We start from the raw sequence: 7752 nt of genomic DNA, 5'->3' as shown, positions 1-7752 counted from the left end.
AGGAGCTGCTCAGTGATGTCAGAGTCTCCTGCATGGGGTGGGAGATGTTGTCCATCAGGGATGACAGCTTCCACCATTCTCCTGTCACTCACCACCTCCACTGGGTCCAGAGGGCATCCTAGAACAGAGCTGGCCCTTCTGATCAGCCTCGAACTTAGGAGGGGGATAATATTGTTTCCAATGCATTTCTGTTTAAGGGAAAGAACTTTCTATTATACATGGTGCTTGAGTTTTTTATGAGAGAGAAAACAAATATGCTCAAATGATAAGTTTTCACAATTTATTATTAACCGGTTAGACCGGTTCAAATTAGTTTGACATGGCACCATGGAGTATGTCAAATGTTCCCCACTGTGTACCCTTCCTTCTATTTCAGGCATCTTGTATTTAGTTCATTCATATGTCTCTGTTTTCTCTAGTTAGTTATCTCACTTTCTGTGTTATTTTAGAGTTTGTGTTCCTTGTTTGTTGTCTTGATTCTTCTTCCCTCGTCAAAGTAGATGCTTCTGTTCCTCTCTTCTCAGTGTTTTTTTTGTTTGTTTGCTCCTCCCTAGTCTTGCGTCTCTCTTCAGCTTCATGCTTAGCTAGTGTGTGTTTTTAAATTCTAGATTTTTAGACTTCACTTTCCTTTTGTACTCACTCAAAAAATGACTCACTTTAGGTTTAACGCACTCTGTCTCCACATGCTTGTATTTTGGTCCTTCACAACCTACAATCTGCACATTCTGCAGATTCTGACACACAGATGAATTACTACTTTCATTTTCAAGTGTGCGTACTCATTGCATCTCCTGTATACAGTCTAAACTGTTTTTTCTCTTGCTCTTTCTTGTGCCATGCAGGTTTCTTCATCTTCCTGTGGTTTATGATGTCACTGAAAAAGGCTAAAACTGCAGTTACTAAGACAAGCAATGAAACACGAAGCACCAACACCTAGCTTACACACAACTATGTGCTTCTGACATATTTTTTGTCCTTGTCTCAGTTCAATATCTCAATATAGGGTGGAGAGCCACCCTATCCCTAACATCACAACAACCCGCTACAAGTCCTCGTTCTCAAGCATCCATGAATCTTGTCTTCCTCTTTTCCTCTTACCTGGCAGCTTCATATTCAGCCTCTTTTTTCCAACATATCCACTACCTCTCCTCTGCACATGTCAAAACCATCTCAACCTTGCCTTTCTAACTTTGTCTCCAAACTGGTTAACCTGAGTTGTCCCTCTGATCTACTTCTTTGTTATACTCATGGTGAAGTCAGTCCACCCTGGTCACTCCCAAAATGGTAATGGTAAATGGCCTGTATTTGTATAGCGCTTTTCTAGTCCCTAAGGACCCCAAAGCGCTTTACACAACCTGTCATCCACCCATTCACACACTGGTGATGGCAAGCTACATTGTAGCCACAGCCACCCTGGGGCGCACTGACAGAGGCGAGGCTGCCGAACGCTGCCGAACACTGGCGCCACCGGGCCCTCTGACCACCACCAGTAGGCAACGGGTGAAGTGTCTTGCCCAAGGACACAACGACCGAGACTGTCCGAGCCGGGGCTCGAACCGGCAACCTTCCGATTACGAGGCGAACTCCCAACTCTTGAGCCACGATCGCCCCCAAAAAAATCTCCCTGTCTACTTCTGGCTACTGTCTTTTTTTCAGAGCTGCTGCATCCAAACCATACATCACAGCAGGTGTCACGACCATCTTGTAACCTTCCCTTTCACCCTTTTCACTCTTGCTGCTGTCCTTATTTCACAAATCACCTGTGACACTCTCCACCCACTTCAGCCTGCCTTCGCACTCCTCTTCAATTTTCTTGTGTGTTGTTTGTTGCTTTGGATGATTGACCAAGTTATTCAAACTCATCTAGTTTTGCTATGTCTGCTCCTTACAGCTTTACTGTAACTGTGTGGGCACATCCACTTGAGATACATGTGGGATAAGTCTGGGTTTGTGTGGCCCACACAGCTTCAGAGTTCATCTGGACCGACCCACTTTGGGCCTGCACAACCTTTTTTGATGGAACATATTATTAAATAGGAAAAGGTCACCTAACTGTGACCAGCTTGTTACTGCATCTGCTTTTAATGAGTCTTAAATGCAAAATATTTCAATGAAATTACCAGGAAACTATTTATTTTTCCTTGTCCCTAGTCATCCTATTTTTACTCTAAATAGATGAAATGACACAAACACACAGTCATTAAAGGCATGCAGAGTAGACACACTTCAGATGTGTCCACTAGCCTTTAGCACGAAGCTTTAATTTAGGGTAATGACAATGTCAAGTTTCATCACTATGACTTTGTTGTTCATGCTTTGCAATGCAAATCAAGGTTTTTATTCAAAATGCAAAACTTTAACATGAAGAGATTAGATACAGCTAGTTTCTCACAGACTTTAACTTTGAATTTCATTCTTGTAACAACGGGAGGAAAATTCCAATATACATAAATTGTTCAGCTTAATCTCTTTTTGAAATCAGAATTTGGATCAGTTTTATTACCAATTTTATACACAAATAAGGTATTTGTCACAATTTCATGGTACTTCATGGTACTTTCTGTTCAATTTGACCTGCTTTAAGGGAAGAAGTAGCTTGAAAAGAATGTGTTTTAGTGCTGAAAATGTGAACAGTGTTCAGTATTATATTTTAATAACGTCATCCTGTATTTGCTGCATGCTCAGTAGTGACAAGGAAGGGAAGACGTGTATTTTTAGCTTTCTAGCAAGTTGATACTTCCGCTTTCTTACTTAGAATGTCATTTACATTTGTTTCATCAACTTCCTTTACACCTCTTCCTATTCAGCTCTTTTCCCCCCCTGCTGTCACTTCTGCTGTGTTCTCGGTCCTGATGAACTGATTTCCACAGCAACATGCAAAGGTAGGCTACGCTTTGGTTCACTTTAAAGTACATTACACTTTTTGTGTTGATGCTAATAACAAGGATTAAAAAAATATACATTTTATTTCAATGTATTTATTAGGATTATTGGTAATATTACTAATAGTAGAAGTAGGAGGAGAAGAAGTTGTATAAGTTTTATTTCTTAATCTGTGTTTTTTTTTTTTTAATAAGTTGGTGCAGTCTCTAAAACTGGACATCTTTATATAGAAAACATCTTGTGGAGTAGCACTTTGACTGACGAGTCTTCAGGGTGATGGTGTGAGAGCTTTGGTGGCTGTCTCAATATCTCTACATTGACTAAAGGTCTTACTTTGTCAAATAGACCACAATGATAATTTAGCTTTAAATATCTTTGTAGTATTTGAATTTCAAATTGTTTAACAGTATAACATTAAATCGATTAGTGTGCTACAGTACAATGAAAGATGCTATGACATGGAACCCATACCATCTCACATGTGTCCAGTTAGAGGAATTTGAACATCTGAACCTGTTACTCATTTACAATCAGTTTGCTGAATGGTTATAAACATGTTGATACTGATAACATGTAATAAGTTCTGGTCTGTTACATTACCACTGCATTCATTACTCATGCTGCATTCCAATCTGCAGTAATAGGTGGTTTGCCCCTGTCTTTTGAATATAAGATGTGGGAACATTCCTTGAATTATTACACCTACTTTTAGTGGAAATGCAAAAGTATTACTAATATTTAAGAATGAAAACAATAAAGAATTAAGAATAAACATGTAGTTAAGGGTATGGGATGGCCATACATCAAAGGAACATTGACTTTCAGTTTGAAACAGGAGCGAGGGCAGTTTCCAAAGGTTTGATGACCCCTCCATCCACCGAGACCTCCTCTTGTGGCTCAGTTATATGGTTATATGGCTCAGTACCAACTTAAATCCCTTTATCCAATCATACATTCTGTAAGACAGTAAAACATAACACTTTTTCATTCCCCGTACTGTACAATCAAATTACCGTTTTTAATCAATTAGAAACCTTAACTGCAGTGGGAATGATTTTCTGTCTACCTTCATCATAATGGCAACAAAATAAAAAAAGACAAATAACATAATGCTTGAATAGCTTTGTAAAATAATGCTAATCTAAATGAATCAACTAATTTAAATCTGAAAGGAACTTTGACAACATTTGACGGAAAAGCATAGATTTTATTTTTCATTCTAAATGTGAGTCTCTTCACAGGAAGAAGAGCTGGATATTCTGGTGGCTGATGTCTTTTGTGTCTTATGAAATGCTTTATGAGAATTGGGTGTCAGGACAGGGTTCCTGTGAGACTATGTGCAATATAACATCTAACATAGGTAAGTTGTTAACTGCTGTAATAAAATAATTACTTAAATCTGGGGACAGCAGACAATTCAGCTTCTAACCCAAGAAACAAGGGGTGTGAGTTATTTACTTTTCCTTTTGCCTTTTATGAGTTTATATAAACTCGGCTTGTTTTCTGTCAGTCTTTTAGCTACATGTGTTTATTTCTCTCCTACTCCTACTCCTCCTCTTCTATTCTACCACAGCCCTAAAATGTCAGACATAAAATGCTATGTCCCTTTAAATCACTTTACTACACTTTAGAAGAAAGGATTCAATCCTCATTTAAATGTTCTTTAAATTTCTTTAAGTTTAAATTTCTTTAAGTGTTTTAGTTTAATAAATAAACTAAAACACTTTCAAATCACATGAGCCAATATTTTATTCAGAACAGAACAGAAATAACACAATAGATGTTTAAAATGAGACATTTTTCAGTTTTAAGCACAAAATTAGCTCATTTTAAATTTGATGATTGCTACAGGACATGTTTACAATAGTGTAGCATCTGCTCTTCTTTTCAAAACATTTTGAAGACGTCTGGGCATCAAGGTTTTGAGTTTCTAGGGTTTTGGTGTGGGAATTTGTTTGATGTAGTTTTCATTTAATGATGCACCTCTATAGGTGAAAGATTTGGAAAGCAAGCATAGCAATTCAGCACCCAGACTCTTCTCCGATGAAGCAATGCTGTTGTAATAGTGGCAGTATGTGGTTTTGCAATTTCCTGCTGAAATACAAAAGGCCTTCCCTGAAACAGATGTACTCTGGAAGGGATCATATGTTGCTCTAAAACCTTTATGTATTTTAGTTTATAAATCTTTTTATGAGGATTTTGTTTATATACAGAAAAAAGAACATATTGCAGATGACAGTTCCAGTGTCACTGGTGATGCCCTCCACTCCCGCCACCCAACAAGTGGCTCCAAAGCTAACCCGAATAGAAGGTGGTCCAAAACCTTTCAACATTCACTGTTTCTTCCAAAACACGCAAGTTGCCCATACTGAATGCATTTATTCCAACACATATCATCAAAGATGCTGACTTTTGAATTGAAAGCTGATAACACACTGGAATGTCTCCCACTCTTTAGGCTGGAGGATGAGACGTCTGTGATTACTATGTCAAATCTGGACTCATCTGGCCATAGAAAATGTTTCCATTTTGAAACAGTACATTTCACAGATATGACGCCGCCTCTCGATCATGTTCAAACATGGCTTCCTTTTTGCATGACAGAGCTTTAGTTAGTATCTGCAGATATCATATCAGATTGTGCTCATCGACAGTGGTTTCCTGGGCCCCTTAGTAATGTCAGTGACACAATCATGCCGATGAATGATGCAGTGTTGTCTGAGGGCCCGAAGACCATGGGCATTTAATAAAAATTTTCAGCCTTGTCCTTTATGCACAGAGACTGTAGCACCTTCAGTGTAAATGGTTACAGACGCATCTCCAGTTTCTCTGAATCTTTTGATGATGTCATGCATTGCAGATGATGATGTTGAGGAACATTTGAAGTATTCCACAATCTTTTAAGGTACTCTTTCACAGACTGAAGAGCCGCTGCCCATCTTTTCTTCTGAGAGACTCTGGCTCTCTGTAAGACATCTGTTTTATAGCTTATCGTGTTACTTGCTAGATGTTCTCCCAGCTGAAACGTTTTGATCTTTCTTGCTATTTCAGCCATTGTTTGTGACCTGTATCAAGCATCAAGTTTGAAATGTAAAATTTCTCAGTTCAGACATCTATTATTTATGTTTTGTTGTAAATAAAATATTAGCTTGTGTGATTTGAAAGTCTTTTGGTTCTCATCTTTGTCAAAATTTAACGAACATCCCTACTTTTCTGGAATTCATGTTTTATATACTATAACTGGTTTTGAACAGCCATTTTTCTTACATGGTGATATTGCATTTAAAAATGAACCTTTCAACTCTGCTTCTCACATCTCCATTCCCCTATAAATGTCTTCATAACGAAATATGAAATTGTATAATGTTTTAAGATTAAACTTTCATACATTCTGGGGACATGTGGGTGGTTTAATTGTACAAGGGTAAAATGTGTGTTCTTACATTTTCTCTACAGGTCGTAATCATACAGAGTGTTGTATGGATTATACAGACAAGGTTTTGAGAACTGGAAAAGTCACTGACGCTATGACGTAAACATTTTAATTATTACACAAAATTTTCAGTATTTAAAACAAGATTTCAAATTTGTGTGTTTTTTTGTGTTTATTAATTATTTTGAAAAAAATTACATTAATTAAAGGATGTAAATCATTAATATTGTTAATATTTTCCTATCCTCCTCCCCAAGAGCCATTAGGACTCTAGAAAGTGTTCTAGAGAGAACAGAGGTGAATGTGAGCATGCAAGTGTGTGTCAAAACTTTTGTGGCGCTTCTGCACAAACCCAATGATACCTTTGGAGGCCTTAAAATTTATGCTGATGACACACAGGTAAAAAAAAAAGAACATCACATGATCCTATTGAACAATGGTTTGTAGTCAGACTCAAAGTGTAGCCAGAAATACCTACCAACTACTGAGCTGATATTTGGATCCAATTTTGAGGTTGGGTCAGATATTGGTTAGGACCTGCTTTTTTAAGGTCTGATACATTGTAATAAGTCTAATGTTCTGTTCAAGGTAATTATGGGGAACTTAATTACATCGAACAGGTAATTAACTCTTTGTAAAAAAGGAAATAATGGAAATAAACGTCAAACTAGGAAAGCTTTTATTAAATTTATGACAACGTCTTGGCATTACCTTGAGTGTTTTACTCCATTTCTATTTGTCAGCTCAAATCTGTGTGCAAGGAAGTGAAGAAAAATTCAGCCCACTTTTCTTTACACATTGTTTATTTCACTGAAGTCTGTGGGCATTAGTTTATGTGCAGATTAAGGTCTGGATAGTTATCAACATTATATTTTTATATTATAATTATTATATTTCTTATAAAATATTATATTTTACATTTTATTATACTTTTTGTGAAAAAGTTGGGAAAGTGAACTTTTAAATTCAGTTCACTTTCCAAACAGCAACACCATGACATCAATGTATTTTATTTACAATGTCAGTAGCAAGGGTTGCATTATGTTACTGCTATTCACATGCAGTTTTTTTCTTTCTGTTCTTGGCATGTTGATGCTGATACAGGTAACACCAGATGTGCCTCTTCTCAACAGTAAAGTCCTTGTCCAGCTGCCAAGAGAACTGGATGCTGGACCGAATAACAAGATTGTGTTCTGCATGTTTAAATGGCCTAAAATGAACGAGGTCATAAACTACATTTTCTTATATAACAATATGTAGGAAAAGGATTTGGTGAGCTATAGAACAATAGGATTTTTGCCAATTTTGTATTTACACATTAAATTTAAACTACCGCGAGGTTTTGCTTGTTTTAGTCTAATGAAATAACATTTGGATTTCAGGTTATATTTTTTTCTTATTTTTACCACTTGTTAGGAAATATGTATTTCTAGCTA

General features: G+C 37.0%; 1 protein-coding gene across 1 annotated transcript; it reads left to right on the top strand.

Moving 5' to 3' along the window:
* Positions 1-2846: 2846 nt before the first annotated feature.
* On the top strand, positions 2847-7576 carry LOC308398792 (uncharacterized protein; the record flags this gene model as incomplete). Its single annotated transcript, XM_080885598.1, has 5 exons — positions 2847-2882; positions 4125-4243; positions 6340-6415; positions 6574-6715; positions 7421-7576. The coding sequence occupies exons 1-5, from the start codon at positions 2875-2877 to the stop codon at positions 7574-7576; spliced, it is 501 nt and encodes a 166-aa protein (XP_080741724.1). The 5' UTR covers positions 2847-2874.
* Positions 7577-7752: the final 176 nt, after the last annotated feature.

The sequence above is a fragment of the Rhamphochromis sp. 'chilingali' genome (genome assembly GCF_963969265.1).
Source record: "Rhamphochromis sp. 'chilingali' genome assembly, chromosome: 6".
Lineage (NCBI taxonomy): Eukaryota > Metazoa > Chordata > Actinopteri > Cichliformes > Cichlidae > Rhamphochromis > Rhamphochromis sp. 'chilingali'.
Note: the sequence above shows the minus strand (reverse complement) of the source record. Positions and strands in the feature narration are given on the sequence as shown.